The sequence below is a fragment of the Drosophila subpulchrella genome, chromosome X, assembly GCF_014743375.2.
Source record: "Drosophila subpulchrella strain 33 F10 #4 breed RU33 chromosome X, RU_Dsub_v1.1 Primary Assembly, whole genome shotgun sequence".
Classification (NCBI taxonomy): Eukaryota; Metazoa; Arthropoda; class Insecta; order Diptera; family Drosophilidae; genus Drosophila; species Drosophila subpulchrella.
The window spans coordinates 27,089,179-27,104,309 of NC_050613.1; the positions used below are offsets into that span (position 1 = coordinate 27,089,179).

The following is a 15,131-nucleotide window of genomic DNA, read 5'->3' on the forward strand; positions in this document are numbered from 1 at the left end:
ATGCCGCTCCAAAGGGGGTGGTGGGCGGCGGGTGGGAAAAACCGAGGGGGCAATCCCGGTTGAAATGAAATCAATTGAATTAATTATTGGCGCTTAATTGATTGAAACGAAGCGAGAGTTCGCCCTGCCTCTGCGTTTTCCCATGCTTTTGGTGTTCCACTTACAGGGCTTAACAAGCCCCCACTTTTCCACTTTTCCACTTTTCCATTTTCCCACATTTTCCCCTCGACAGACTCCTGCTCGCGCCCATTGTTGTTGCCAAATAGAGCGCATTTTGATCCATTTCGTGTACTGTGGCAACGAATTGAAAATAGAGTTAGGCTTCTATAACCAACATGCGAAATACCCTGTTTTAAGATCTTATTTCAAAATGCGATCATTTCTGATGTAGCGTAATGAAAATATTGTGGGTATAATCGTAAATATTGAAGGATATAAGAAAATATCTTATAACAGGAATTTAATGCATAAATGGACTTTGATTTTGATCGAGAACAAAAGAAATATTAGGAATATAAATAAAACGAAAAGATTAGTATGTTCATTTAATAAACAATACTTTTGATTTTGATACACAATAAAGTATATAATATAGTATAGTATAGAAATATTAGGGATATGGATAATATGGATGGATTAGTATATTCTTTTTAAATCAATATTTTATTTTACCGATGGCAACTATAAAAATTATACATTAAAGTATATAAATGATAGACCAGGGCTAGAAAGACTGCGGAAACGAATTCATTGATTGGGAGAGCAAAAACTAAAACACTGCACTCAGTGCAGGCCCCAAAAAAGCCACCGAAAAACCACTCATCCTGGCCAAAAATCCACTGAATTCTCCCACCTGCCACTCCGGATTTGTTTGCGTTTTTTGGCCAATCCTGTTGTTGATTTTGTCTTAAATGCTTTTCATTAGAATGCAATTTACCCCCACCAGTCCACCTGTCACCTCCATCTCTCTCGCTCGCCCGCTGGCTGTCTCTGTCGCACTATCCATTATGAGATTTGTATGAATGAAAATGCAAGCCATTAACAGGTTGCGGATAAAAGGGGGCTTTCGTGTGGTGGGTAAACTGAATTTAAATCTCAAATTTGTTGATTTGTGAGTTCCATCCAGGCGGTCGAGTGGGTGGGTAAATGGTATTCACAGCCTGAGCCTGAATAAATGCGAAAATATATACCTGGGTATATGAAATGAAAAAGGGGGGAAATGAAGATGGTCCTCGGCCCCCAGTTCATTTATTCATTCAATTCACAGCAATTTGTGAATGGCTCCAGGTGTTTATGCAATTTATAAATGGTACATGGCTTTAATTAAATGGCGAGCTCTATTGAATAGCAAAAATATCAAAATAAAGTGAGTCTTAAGAATTTTATAATACATCCAAGCGACTTTTTGATTACTTAAATGGGGGTTTCTAAGGGAAAACAAGATTTATATCAATTTTGTTATATCTACAAATATTTCAACGATGCAATGACGCCTGAAATCATTAGGCTTTGGTGGTCATTGCTGCCGACTCAATTATTCATTTCGATTTGAATTTATGGTTTTCCGCCCCGCTTTTCCTGCGCCCACATTCCCCACACTTTCTTTTTGCGCCATTTTAAAGACCTCTCCTCGCTTTTCCCGGTTGTAGCGTGCTCGTTTGTGTGCCAACTGTTTTAGGTCGCCATGCTAAATGTTTGCAATTGCACAACAACGGCAAAGACCAAAGAGAAGTCCCCGTTCCCCTTCCGTTCCCCTTCCAAACCCCTTCCAAACCCCTTCCAAACCCCTTCCACAACCCCTTCCACAACCCCTTCCCATCCCCTTCCGCCGGTTCATCTTGTTCTGTGCCACGCTCATTCGTTCGTTCGCTCATTCGAAATGTGCCAAATGGCAACGTGGCAAACAAGCGCCACAGACAAGGCAACCGACACTAAGACCCCACACCGCACCACCCGGAACCCCCTGAAAACAACCCGAAAACCACCCGGAACCCATTCTTTCCTACCCCTTCCCACCCAACCATCAACCGTCATTCAGTCAAGCGGTTGGCGCAGTGTTGCATACTTTCCGGCACTGCTGCACTGCAAGATAAGAAGCAGTAGTAATGGATTTCTACAAAATTTTGAGATACAAAGTCTATCACATTAACAAGCTGTGCCACAAAAATCTTGCACACAGGTGACTAAGAGAATGCTACATATTTTTAAGCCGGAAGCTGCGTAAGCTTCACCTTTTCAGTGTGTTTCATAACTAATAAACCATATAAAAGCAGGTACTTTATTATTGATATGGCTTGAAGTCTCGTACAAAGGTCGTTAAAAGTATGGTATATCATATTTCTAAGCCGGGATCTGTACAGTTGTATCTTCTCTGTTTGTTTAATAAATAAAATATTATTTCGAACATGACCCACACTGTATTTATCTAGGAGCTTAATCTGATTTTGGCACATATTTTTTTGGGCTGCTTAGAACCGCATTTTCTCGCAGTGCAGCGCCTGCATTCGTCTCAGCCGCTCCTTGACTGACTGGCGGCTTTTGGCCAGCGCACGTTGACCTTATTTGCATGCGGCGCGACTCGGCGCGAATCAATTCTCGGCAGGATGGTAGCCACCCACTGGCAAGCCCACCCACCTGTCCATCCCCCCTTCCCCCTTCCCACTTTCAAAAATCCCCCACGATTGCGGTTGGTTCCGCAAAAAAGGGGGCGATGGATGTTGGGTGACCAACAAATTGAAACGAATTCTCGTATTGGAGTTCGAATTGCAATTGAGATTGGTTGCACTGCATTGTGGGCTGCGTACACTGCAAAGAATAAAGTGGGCCAGGCTAAACTATGATCTTATTTGATCAAAAAAATATACTTAAAATATGCAAGAAATATTTATTGCAGAAATTAAGATTTCATTTTAACAAAATAAAGTCTATATAATATACAGGGAATATTGATAGCAAAAGAAATGAAACCAAAAAGAATAAGCAATTAAATAAAATTATGATCTTAAAAATAGTAACCAATCAGTTTAAAAAATAGGAAAAGCTCAAGGTTCTTTTTTTATTATTATCATTTTTTAATAATAATAACTTTTCACACAAATGTAAAGTGTAAAAGGAGTCATAAAAGAGATCTTATAAATGGTAAAAGTGTCAAATAATCTCGATTTTTCTTGCAGTGTGGGATGTGGAAAATCCTGGGAAATTGGGTGGGGGGTGGTGCCGGCTTTTATTGCGGCCAAAGTTTTCTCTGTGCGCTCTGTTTTGTTGATTATTGTTGGCGGTGGTCGCGCGTTGATTTAATGCAAAAAGCCGACTGCAGCGACTGCGACGTTGACTGCTACTGCGACTGCGACTGCGACGCCAAGTTGCCATTAAACCGTTGCAACAGCAGCAGCAGAAGAAGAAGAAGCGGCAGCAGTGGCAAAAAAGAAAATGTTAAAAGGCGCTTCTAAGTAAATAACTGGGTTTATGGGTCGATTGGGTGCACCAAATCGTGAGCAGCAAAAGGAAAAGCCATGGAAAACTGGGGAAAAACTGGGGGGGGGGGAAAAGCGGTTGCCGAGTGGCGGAAGAAGCGATAGAGGAGATATTGCCAGGGAAATAGGCGGCTAGAGAAATAGAGAGACCGGCAACAATTGATTGAACCGCGGAATGGGAATACAAATTGATGAATAAATTCGCGAACGGTTCTCCGTTTTCCACTTGAATTTAGGGACGCGAAAATCGTTGGGCTGTGAAGGAAAAGCGTTGCAAATGAGATGAGATGTAATAGTTTTTTTTTTACAAATTTCACTTAGTGTGCAATAATTGAGAAAAAGTGTCTAGATTATAGCTTACATTTATTTATCAAAAATATATAATATGCTTAGATTTTGCAACTTAAATATATACAAATTCAGGCCTTATTATAAAAATAAATTTAATTGAAATATAATAAAATTGGATTAGATAGATATTAGATTATAAAAAGTATTTAAAATTTTAAATTTGTAACAGAAATATATAATAAATTATGTTTTACTTCAAAAAATCGGATTAAATTAATGCAATAACTTTATTAAAATAGAAATAAATTTATAGAAAAATATAAACACATATAACTTTTATATTAAAATTATAAAAATATAAAAAGTTAGACCTAAAGTTTTACCTTAGCTAAAATTAAAATCTTTAAGCCCCACAATCTTCAATTTTCCGCCAGCACGTTGGCAATTTTCCCTTTGATTATCCCGAAATCGAACTCTAGCCCACCGCAGGACCCATGGAATTCCTCCCGTCTGCAGATGAGATTTCAAAAATAAATTGCGTACAATTTCCAATGGCATTTGCGAGCATATGTGGGTGAATTTGTGCTCGAAATGGAATTAGTAATGAAGTTTTGCCAATGCTTTATATGGACCAGCTGCCCCACCTCCGCTACGCTTAACCCCACGCTGCCTTAACCCATGGCAGCCGGGACCGTGTAATTGCGTTTGGCCGCGCTCCTCTGATTTCTCTGATTTCTCTGATTTCCGAGTGGCTCGCGATCCGATGTGTTTGTGTGCGATTCGAAGTGCATTTTCAAGTGAAATTGAAATGGAATGCCAAGAGGGTTTCCATGGCCCCTCAGCCCCCCCTTGCAAAATGGGAAATAAAACATTTCATTTAACAGCGCGAAGGTATAAAAAGGCAATAAATGTTAACTGCAACAACCGCACAATGCCCGATATTTGTGCGAATATATACATATATATATATTCGCGAATATATACCTTTGAGGCGGAATAAAATGGGGAAAGGCGGGCAAATTAAATTCAATTTATCGGGCTCGCTCTCTGCACAGAACTTCAGCTAATTGCATCAAATGGGAAATGGAAATTGAATCGAAAGCGAAACAAACTCGAAATTAAATTCCAAATGGGTTAATTGCAAGGGATATTCCGCATATTTATGAAAGCCTTTATTAAGTCGGCATTGCATTGGTTTTCCCTTTTGCCCAACGGCCTGGTATAAAATAATCAAAGCAAATTAATGGCAGGGGAGAAACCAAAACTATTCTTGTGATAAATAAATAAAGGCCACATTTTTTCTTTGTCACGTTTTAATTGATAATATTATACATTAATTAAATGCTTGGGAGAAAATTGAAAGCAGGGAGCAGAGAAGTTTCAAGCCAGCCCTATTCAACTTGAAATGCTTTGAACTGAAGGCTAAAATTAAAACTTTACCCATCCGAGTTTGGCTTAATTTTGCAAATTTCATTTTGTTGCGACTTTGCCCATAAAACCAAGTTCAAATTGCGCGAAAATGCCAGCTGCAGAAGGCGAAGAAGAGCAAGAGTGGGCATGACCCGCTGCACTAATGTCACACACCCAAGCACACACACACACACACACATGCTCAAGAGCACACACACTCAAGGGGGAAAACACTGGGAGAAAAGGATAAAGGCAGTAGCAGACTTCACGAATGCAAATAAACAAAGTTAAAGCTGCCTTTGTGCTCTTAAAAATAAATATCTTTTAATAGTATTTATTAAAACAGAAGTATAAAACTTATTTAATCTTATATTTATAAATTCCTATTACTAGATTAATAATTTTTTCCCAGTGCACGTGTGTATCTGTGTGCAAATGTAAAGCATAAGATAGACAATTACACTTTTGCCACTGCAAGAGGGAGACGGCACTAGGCAGCCAGAAAGAGAGGGGGCATTTAGATAAACGCCAAAAGGTAAATGAACTTTATCAACCGAACAAGAAGCGAGGTGCACACCCACACAGCCACGCAGCCACCCACACAGATACAGACACAGATGCAGATGCAATTGCACCTGCAGTTGTGTGCGTGCCCGTCTGTGTGTGCCCTCCACTTTTCGTTATGAAATTGAATTGCTGCGCCTGCATATGTATTTATTAAATTTAATTTAATTTAATTAAAGAGCACCCCCGATTCGCAATCTTAAATGGGCATTGAAATGGATGGAATGGTGTTATATTACCATCTAAAATATATAAAAGGTAACTAGTAGCTCTACAATTAATTAAGATAAAATGATTTCCAACAGAATGCCGTACAATAATTCTAGAAAAAATAAAAACACCCAAGGCAGGCCTGTAAAATCCAATTCAATTATCTATCCAATGGAAACCTTAAATATTGGTATTTAATTCTCTCTATTTCTCTATCAACATTTTCCCCAATTTAATGCCGTCTATTTGACACGGACCCTTGAGCAAATTTAATTTCTGGCCAACCAAACGACCCGAATTGCAGGACAAACAACATTTATAAATACAATTTAGTTACCACTGGTGACATTTACCATTTTTATCGTGCAAAAATACCTTTTGCCACATTCAATTTAACATTTTCAGCAGCCAGCAAAAATGTCAGCAGGAGTGGAAAATCTAGAAAAACTCTGGTGAAATGCCGGGCCAAATGGGATGGTAGGAAAACATGGGCGAGTGTACAGAAGACAAACAATGTGAAATGCAGAAGGAGCTGAAACAGATTTTCCGACTGCAGTAATAAATGATAAACAAGTGCAAGCTGGCCAAGTGGGCGTGGCAGTGGGAGTGGGGGCAGGGGGCAGGGGGCAGGGGCAGGGGCTTTTCCATTTCCCAGCTCAGTTGCTAGGCTGATATTGAAAACTGCTGCCTGCAAAGCTAAGCAAATGTTGCCCTGCGTCAGTGTGTGTCTTTTCACACTCTTGCATTATTTATGCAGACTGTGTGTGTGTTAGCTTGTGTGTGTGTGTGTGTGTGTGTGTGTGTGTGGGCCACGTACGTGCCTCGAACTGCAACGACAGCTGCTCCTGTTCCAGGACCCAGGACCCAGGACCCAGCACCCAGCACCCAGCACCCAGCACCCAGGATCCTCCAGCAGCCTCCTCGTTTGGACCCTGTGTGCGCATATATATTTATTCCATGTACATATTGTAAGTGCCCCATGCCTCGTGTCAAACTTCTAATTAACCTCGTAATTCATGCAGCCTGCCTGGTGCAGGGCGCCCCCTTCCAGGATGCAGGTCGCAGGACGCAGGGCCCAGGACAAAGGGTGACTGCTGGCGTTTATTGTCCTGCTCCTGCTCCTGCTCCTGCGAATGGCGGAGCACTGGAGCACTGGCGGAACGTGGACCGGCAAGTGACCCAGAAATTACCAGTTGCCAGCTTTTAAATACCAATATTTGATGGATGTCGCAGCAACAGTCCACGAATAGTTGTCCTAAACAATGACCAATAAATTAAAAAGGTTTTTCAAATATGTATTTATTAAAATACAAGACCGAAAGGATTCTATATCTGAGATTTTTATTGTAAAAAGCCTATTTCTTTTTGTATTTCCCTTTAAATTTATAGATTTTAAAACAATTTTTGTAATCAAATTAACTATTTTTTAGCCCTATTTTTAATAGGCTAGAATAGGGGATTTTATTGACAGTTGTAAGTTATAACTTTTAACAAGAAAACTTACAAGAAATTATTTATTTCGCTCCCTTCCAATGAATTTTTAAGGTATTTTAATATATTAACAACGATGCTTGACTTTTGCGCCATTTCAAAAAATGTTTAAGGAGTCATACACTATTTTATGCCTCAATTAGAAAATATTATCTAAGAAACTCTCGAAGCTCAGTAAAAGCTTATTATACAATTTTGAAAATCATTTGTTGAATAATGCTAATGAAATAAGTTATTTCTTTAAGAAATAGGATAACTATGAATTTACATACGCTCCAACAGGAATAAATAAATACTTCAACGTCTTACAGCATTACTTACCCAACCATTTAGCTTGAACAAAACTATAAAAAATCCCTTTAATTAAATAGTAAGAACTTTAAAACACTTAACATAAATGCATTGCCTAAATTTGACAAATAATATCGTAACTAATGCGGTAAAAACACTTTAAGGCTTGTAGCACTGGGATAGATATTATTCTTTAATCGCCCAACCCAGGTTAAATAATATTCCACATCGCACCGTATTAAATTAGGTATTTTATTTGCAGCTCTCCGCTTTATTTGCACTATCTTTTGTTTACGTTCCCAATCAGTAATGGAAATCGCTAGCCCAATATTAGCTTAAACAAAAATATTAAACAATATTAAACAATTTTAAACAAGGCCCTCCGCCAGAAGCCGCTCCAAAAAGCAGGCAACATTTTCGTGCAAATTTCTGCCCTGTTTCTGTCAATGCAAATTGAAATTACATTATTTAATTGGTTAGTTGGCCTGTTCAAACGAAAAACAACAAACCATGAAAACAAATAAACATAAATTGAATGCCATTGTATGATTAATGGTTAAGGGCCGGCAAGACAGGCGAACAAATTACAATTTGTACAACAATTATAGCCGAATGTTGTGCCAGTTAAGTTGGCAAATAACAAACAAACAAACGAATACACAAATTAAGCAGATATAATAATTAAGGCCCGGCAATTGGAGTGTTGAATAATAAGTGTTTCAAAGTTCCAAACTCGGCGGCAAACTTCTCCGACTGACTGTGCAATCAAATGTTCAATTGCCACTTATTTTGCGGCTGGCCAATGGGACAACATCAAACCACAGCACTTAATTCTCCAAGTCAAGAAGACCAGACAAAAAACAGAAAAGAATAAATAAAAATGGGTGAACAAAGCCGGGGAAATATCGGCAAAAAAAAAAATGCAGGGAAAACTAGCAAACAAAGGGAGACACAAAGTCGTTATTGTCTTAGTTTTATTAAAATGCGTTCTTTTTATCCCGTTTTGTGTGGCAAAAGCAACTTTCGCAGGCAAAAACTTGTCAAAGGCAGCGGCAACGGCCAAAAATGGAACTCTGGCAACAGCCATTTCTGCCAATTTGTGTGCAATTTAAAGTGTCCGAAGGGGACCCTGTGTTATATAGTACACACACAGAAAGTTGCCAACTATTTGGCAGGAGCTGCGGGCGGGGCGCAGGGGGGCACCAAAACTTGGCAGACACGGACACAGATGAGCAGACCGCAATGGAACTGACCGCGGGGATGCACTGCCCAAAAAAAGGGGGAGATCGTTCGTCAGAAAATGATACCAGTTCATATTAGGTTCAAATAATTACTACGGTTTTGGGCACCTAAAAGTATGCAGTGGGTAAATATAGTCGTCTTTCTGCATTGAAGTTCCGAGAATACAATATATCGTTGCATACTTTTAGACACTTAATATTACATTTAAACATGATTTTGTATAATTACTATGTGCTTAGGTGCCTAAAAGTATGCAGTGAATAAAAACAGTCCTCTATCTAAATAACTTCAATAAACTCTGAATATACAATATATTGTTGCATATTTTCAGACACCAAACCTTATTTATTAACCCTACTGATTTGTGTGGCATTTAATATTCAAATAAAAATTTATTTAAATACTAAAAATTATATTTATCAAAATATGGCTTTTTTTATAAAGTATCTTAGATGTTTTTATATGTAATAATTTCCACCTATTAATTCTATTCTTATTAATATATATTCAATGCTGGGCTATAATAATGCGTAATTCCTTCACTTCTACTTAATTTGAAGTATAAATTAGCTATTATGATTCAAGAAAGAAAACTTTGTTATGATATCTTAACCAATTATTTTTCTCAGTGCCTGGAGCTTTGGCCATAAAGCGTTCAGCGTCCTTTGAAGAGGGATGGGTGAAGTAGGGGGGCTTTTAGGGGTTAACACTGCTGCATTAACGCTGACCGAAAAATCTCTGCAGCTGAAGTTAAGCTTACAATTTTTTTGCAGTCAAAAAATAGGAGGAAAAAGTATTTCGCGGACAAAGGAGCCAAAATGACCCCACCCCCAGTGCCCCACTACCCCCGCCTATGTTGTTGCAACAATAACGCTACATTACAAGTGGCAGGCGAAAGCATCGAGTTAGTTAGTTTGCCCCCCGTTCCCTACGCCCCTGCCCCTGCCCACAACTTCTGCGGTCTTGTTAGTCTGGGCTGGCAAGTTGGTTAAAAAGTTGTTGATGCAGTTACTCCACCCTCAGCCCGCCACGCCCCCTTTTTGCGACGACATTTCTGCTAATGGCTGCCAACGACCTGGACACCAAAAGCCCCCAAAAACCCCCTCTCACTCGACGCCCCGCCCACCCCCCACTTTGCGACTTTGCCACATGGCAAACATGTTGCATACTCTGCGGCGTAAGCGAAAAATTTCAGGCGAACTGCTTTTTGGCCAAGCAAACACACAGTGGGTTAAGTGGGCGAGTTTGCCACAACATTTGTGTTCAAGAATAATTAAATTAAGCTGTCAGTCTGGTCGAGAAAATTACACAAAATTATAGTAGGTATGCTGCACTTTTGCATGCCCGGAAGTTTGTGCTCAAAGAGCTGATTTCATGGCATTTCCAAACTATTTTGTTTCCAGTCTCATTTTAACTAAATAATTGGATGAGCCAAACTTTGTTTTAAATAAACTAAATTAATTGCAGTTTTATGCTCATTTCTCTGTAATTGAAAGTGTCAAAATTGACAGGGAAATGCGTACACAAGCGACCATCTTTCAATTAATAGGGAATCGTATAGGTGTGGGCAAATTCAAATTCTCTAAAGGTAAATTGACTTCGCTATTTAATTTAGCTTAATTAATTTTGGCCTCCCTTTAAAAACTTAAATTCGTAAATATAATGTTTCTTCCTCATTCTCTTAAACAAAATGTATTTGCTTTATTTTCCACACTGACTTAATTTTGGGTCTAATTTAAAATCATAAGTAAAAATTTCTTTTGGAAAAGGTGTTGAATACATATGCAAGTGAGTAAAATGGGATTAAAAACACGATTTTACTGGGATTGTTCGGCGAATTCTGAGGTATCTCTAAAGGGATCTCCGAAGGGATCATCCGTGGGAGCTTCAGAGGGATCTTTAGTTGAATCTTCAGTGGGATCTTCAGTGGAATCTTCAGTGGGATCTTCAGTGGGATCTTCAGTGGCATTTTCAGTGGAATCTTCAGTTGGTTCTTCAGCTTTCTCCATGCCAAGCTCCTCTTTGGATGTCTCCTCACTTGGCAGCACTTCAATGTCGGCAATCATCTCGATTTCCACCGTTGTTTGCTCCTCATCTGGATTCAAAGGATCTTCCTTCATGGCTTCGGGAGAGTTGGGGGCCACCACTGTCTCATCCTCGTGGATGGTGAACTGCAGCTCGATGTCCTGGGAGTAGTCCTCGGTGTGCTCCTTCATCTCGCGATGGGTGAACCGCATGAAGAGCGGGCTGTCGGAGAGCAGGTCGCACTTCTCGATGGTCTCCGAGTCGGAGCAGGTGTGGATCACCTGGTGGCGGGGCGCTCCCGGAAGACCCGCCTCCGTCGAGACGGTCACCTGCAGGGGCGGCTGAGCCTGGGGACAGAGCAGCCAGAGGATATACAGATGGGTGACCCGCGGACTGCCGGGCATCGAGTCCCAGGAGGTCTTCCACAGCATTATGAGGACGGGCAGACGGCACTCCCAGTCCGTGTAGATCCTGGGCAGATTGGAGTTGAGAGCCACCTGCCTGCCGCTCTCGTAGATCAGCAGACCCACACACTGGCTCTTGTCCCGCGATTCTGGCATGGATTTGCCCATGAGCTTCAGGCCCCTGGCCTCGCCGACCTTCATTTCCACGCTGATCACATCCTCGTGCGACATGAGGCAGTGGCTCAGGAGATTGCCGGGATTGACCACCAAATCGCAGTTGCCGAGGGGGCAGGCGAAGGCCAGTTTCTGCAGGCGCCAGTACTTCTGCACTTCGGCGGCCGTATTTCGCTGGCGCTCATAGCGCACTTCCGGCGAACTGCTGCTCTCCACGGCGGAAACGGAAAGGGTCTCCGCCCCGCCGCGCATCGGGACACTTCCGCCCGCCGGAAGCGACAGCTGGCAGTCCATGTACAGTCGCCTGGCCCGATCGGGCAGGAAGTTGAGGCGGGTTATGCAGATCTCAACCTCCTCGTCGGTGGCATTCCCATCGTTCTCGCTCTCCAGGTGCCGCCGACTGGCCATCACGGCCCCAGAGGTGGTGTCCAGCGAGTACTCCGACTGGGCATAGCCCAGGATGGCCGATATCGCGATCCCCGATCCGCTGCCCATGCCCACGTCCATGGCCTTGCCCCCAGACGTCGATGGTCGCTCGCCCTCGCCCTCGTCGCTCTCCATTTCGGAAAATGCTTTTTGCTTTTGGAAAATGTGTTCTGAACTGGGGATTTAATGGGAGTTTGTGTGCGATTTGTGAGAGTCGAAGTGTTTACCCCTCAAAATCGAATGAGACTGTTGTGTTGAAAGATCTCCCTACTGATTTATACTTCAATGGTTTCTTACTGGTTTCTGGATAAGTGTTACTGGTATGATGAAGGAAATTTCTACTGATTTACACTTCAAGGATATCTTACTATCCTACTAGATACATTTGAAAAGGCGCTTTTAATAGTATCTCTTATTTGCTAAGGATAATTTTTCTAATATTATTCTAATAATTCTGTTTGGTTTAAGGTTTTGGATATGCTAGGATTATTCCTTTTAGTGTCGATTTCTGGGGAATTCCTGTACCGCAACTGTTAGAACAACATCAAAACCCTGGAGAACATTTTGTTGCATTTGTAATTTCCGGTTTCAGACACACACATATACAAAGGAAAATGCGAAAGAAAAATGTGTCAACATACAAGACAAAGCTAAATACAAACAAAACTCAAGTTCCCTCTGTAGAACAACGAAATGCAGATAAAGGCTAGAAAGAGAGGGCTGCTGGCGTCGGAGGGAGAGAGCAATAGTCGGACTAGGACTCCGAACTCCCTGCAGCCACGCCCCCACTTCCACTGCCGCCCACCGGCAATTCCTTTGGATTCAAATCGACAATGGAATAAACCGCCGCAGACTAAAGCCAACAAATATGTATTGTAAAAATTGAAAAGAAAATAAAATCTACTTAATATTTTAATAGAAATCACAAGATAATAGTTCCTTAATTTTTTAAAGGTTTCAAGAGCAGCAATTTTATATAAAAACCCACTTAAAATCGATCTTAAGCAATAAAAACTTAATTAAAAATGTTATAAAAAGAATATTAAGAATGTCTTTTATTTATTTATAATAAAAGAATAAAATAAATAAGGAAAGCTGTCTAACTTAAGCAATATTTTCAGGAACTTCGCCTCAAAATTTTGTCGTGCAACTTGGGGCAGCAATAAAAGATACGAGTTGAGTCACGTGCATGCGCCATTTGTTTATGGCTTTCTCCCTTTTACTTTGCTTTTACTTATTAGCTTGGAGAGGAAAACTCCACCTTCTTCCTGGCCATATTTCCCCGGGCTCTCCCCCATTTTCCAGCCCGTCCAGCGTCTGTTGTTTTCCCCCTTCGAGCTTTTGAGCTGCAATTGTCAGTCGAGAGTGCAGCCAACCGCAAATCGCAAACAAGCCAAAGCCGTTGTATCCCCGCCTCTGCTGACATCTTTAAGACGGATTTCCATTGCTTACCCTTGCTTTAATTGAGTTTTCACAATTTGACAGCCGGTCGGTGGGGGGGGTTAACCCATTGTCAGTGGCAAAACTCACCTGTAACGAAAAGAAGGAGAGCCAAATTAGTCAACGAATCGGGAATCAAGAGGTGTTCGCGCGAAAGAACAAACAAGACATGGGTTCTGAAGGGTTAATTGAGGAAAATTAAACTTTGAGCTGGCATATTTACACGCACACACGGAGGAAACCCCGTAGGGCAGCAGGGGGTTAAGCATCGGGTTCACAGAAAGATTTCCATTTCCCTGCCGGTGTCTTAACAACAAGCCAGAGAACAATGTGTAAAACAATTGTGCTCGGAGTTAATTTGTGTGCTACGACAATCTAGCATCACCTGTGCACTGAGAGAAAATTACTGTGTGATAGTGGGAGATTTCAATAAAAAAGAATCTTTAGTTTGGACTTCGTCAGAAGAATATTACACATTATTTATAACTTTTTAAAATTGTACTGAAAATATTTTAACCTTTTGTATGATTGTATTATTATTATAAACTTATATGATACTTATATTATTAAACATATCGATCAATTTTAAATTTAATTTTTAAGAGGGTTTATTTCAGTTTTTTTCCTGAATTTTATGCAACCACATTTATTTCTAGATATTTCATTATTTTTGTGTGCCCACTGTCTTCACTTGAAACTCAAGAACAGCCTGAAATATTGCTTCCTGGCTCAATTCCCAGCGCATGCTGTATGATATTATTACTGCGAGTGACAGACAATTGAAAAGGCCAGGCGCACATGGCGTATACGCAATGTGCCAAAGTTTATACGAAATTAATGTTAATTACAGCGCGAGTTGAGCTATCCATCTCGCTCGCACCACCGCGGCAACATCTGCGTCCTGTCAGGAAGTGGGTGGGAAAATGTGGGTGGCAGTGGAGAATGGCAGGGAAATGGGAAATGGTGGAAATGGGGAATGCAATTTGCCAGCAACGCATTTAACAAGCTGAAAGCGCTTAAGCCGAGGGATTCAGCATCGAATGAGTCGACAAAGGTGCACCGAATCGCACCGAAAGGGAATGATTAATAACCGTAATCGATAAATGTGAAAAATTGATGGCTGATGGATGCCCGGGTCGTGAAATGCTATAGATGTAGTCCGCCTTTAAACTGAGATCTGTGATGCATTTCTGCTATAAATTAGAATTCAAGTAAATTAAAAAATTCAAATAGTAAACTTTTATGAAATTTAAAAACTGTTTAAAAAAACATGTAAGGTAATACAGAAAAATACTTTCCCTTAAGCACTGATTAATTTCAAGCTTAACTAAATTAAATTTAAAGCCTAGATATTGGAAAAATACAATTAAATTGGTGCCCTAAATAAAGTTAATATGTTAAAAAGGGTATAGTACTGATTATATTTTACAAGTTACTTTTCCTTAACCACTGGTTAATTGTACAGGTAACTAAATGTTCTTAGTTAACTAGTATATAAGAATTTCATTGACAAGTCACCTTATAAATACTGTTAATAAAGGTAATATTTACAACTAAATGCAGTATCGTATTGACAATCTTTACAAGTAACTACCTCTTAACCGCAGATTAATCAGCCAGTTAACTAAAAGATGGACTCATATATTTCCGCTTACTATAATAGCCCCAATCATCGCTCATCCATATCGAG

General features: G+C 40.4%; 2 protein-coding genes across 5 annotated transcripts in view; both read right to left on the bottom strand.

The window, feature by feature from the left end:
- LOC119557433 (innexin shaking-B) overlaps positions 1 to 15,131 on the bottom strand; it is a 164,651-nt gene that overhangs the window by 89,399 nt on the left and 60,121 nt on the right. The window lies entirely within an intron of this gene.
- Positions 10,663 to 12,297, bottom strand: LOC119557434. Its single transcript, XM_037870194.1, has one exon. It carries the CDS (start codon positions 12,134 to 12,136, stop codon positions 10,790 to 10,792), a length of 1,347 nt encoding a protein of 448 aa, XP_037726122.1. The 5' UTR covers positions 12,137 to 12,297; the 3' UTR covers positions 10,663 to 10,789.

Coding starts and splice junctions, on each gene's coding strand:
- LOC119557434 (XM_037870194.1), bottom strand. CDS start 12,136: ATGGAGAGCGACGAGGGCGAGGGCGAGCGACCATCGACGTCTGGGGGC.